The sequence below is a fragment of the Lontra canadensis genome, unplaced genomic scaffold (genome assembly GCF_010015895.1).
Source record: "Lontra canadensis isolate GAN:19392208 unplaced genomic scaffold, GSC_riverotter_1.0 scaffold6487, whole genome shotgun sequence".
Classification (NCBI taxonomy): domain Eukaryota; kingdom Metazoa; phylum Chordata; class Mammalia; order Carnivora; family Mustelidae; genus Lontra; species Lontra canadensis.
Window position 1 is genome coordinate 1 of NW_022637468.1, and position 1129 is coordinate 1129.

Consider the following 1129-nt stretch of genomic DNA (forward strand, 5'->3'; position numbering starts at 1 on the left):
GGACTGAAGGCCATGAGGTCGGTCTTGGGCGCGCCCTCCCCAGAGCACACCCTCTGCCGCCTCTGCTGCGAGTACGACCAGCTCCCCACCGCGCTGGAGCACACGAGCGTGGGCTTCCCAGGCCCGCACGCGCCCTCCCTGGGCGGAGCCGAGCACCGCAGCGCCGTGTACAGCAGCAGCGTGAGCACCAGCAGGCTGGACACCGCGCAGATGGCGACGATCAGGTACACGTTGACGTCCACCAGCGCCGTCTCGGCGCCAGCGGCGCCCGCCAACACCCGCGACGACGCCTTTGGCGCCTGGCCGCTCTCCACCAGCGACAGCAGCACGGTGGCCGTGGCCGTCAGCGCCGGCTCGCCGTGGTCCTTGACCAGCACCAGCAGGCGCTGGCGCGGCGGGTCCGCCTCGTCCAGGGGGCGCGTCGTGCTGATCTCGCCCGTGTACAGCGCCACGCGGAACGGGCTGCGCGCGCCCCCCGCCGCCGGCTGCAGCTCGAACGACAGCCACGCGTTGTAGCCGGAATCCGCGTCCACCGCGCGCACCTTCGCCACCACGTGGCCCGCGCCCACCGACCGCGACACCAGCTCGCTCAGCGCGCCGCCCCCGCCGGGCCGCGGCAGCAGCGCGGGCGCGTTGTCGTTCTCGTCCAGCACGAACACCTGCAGCGTCACGTTGCTGCCCAGCGGAGGCACGCCCGCGTCGCGCGCGCTCACTTGGAACTGCAGCAGCTCCAGCTCCTCGTGGTCCAGCGGCTGCAGCGCGTACACCTTGCCGCTCTCCGCGTGCACCGACACGTAGCTCGACAGCGCGCGCTCGCCCACGCGCCGCTCCACCAGCGAGTAGGACACCAGCGCGTTCTCCTGCGCGTCCGCGTCCCGCGCCGACACCGTGAAGATGTGGCAGCCGGGCGGGTTGTTCTCCTTCACGAACACCGTGTACTCGGGCTGCGCGAACGCCGGCGCGTTGTCGTTCACGTCCGCCACTTCCACGGACACGCTGGCCGTGGCGGAGAGCGGAGGCGATCCCCCGTCCCGTGCTGTCACCACCAGCTCATAGTTCGACACGCTCTCGCGATCCAAGGTGCTGTCCAGCACCAGCGAATAGTAGTTCTTGAAGGTGGACACCAGCT

General features: G+C 71.2%; 1 protein-coding gene across 1 annotated transcript; it reads right to left on the reverse strand.

The window, feature by feature from the left end:
- Positions 1 to 5: 5 nt before the first annotated feature.
- LOC116863956 (protocadherin alpha-3-like) lies at positions 6 to 1124 on the reverse strand (the record flags this gene model as incomplete). Its single annotated transcript, XM_032851230.1, has 1 exon — positions 6 to 1124. A coding segment is annotated over one exon (1119 nt), but the record flags the coding sequence as incomplete, so codon positions are not given.
- Between the last annotated feature and the right edge of the window lie 5 nt (positions 1125 to 1129).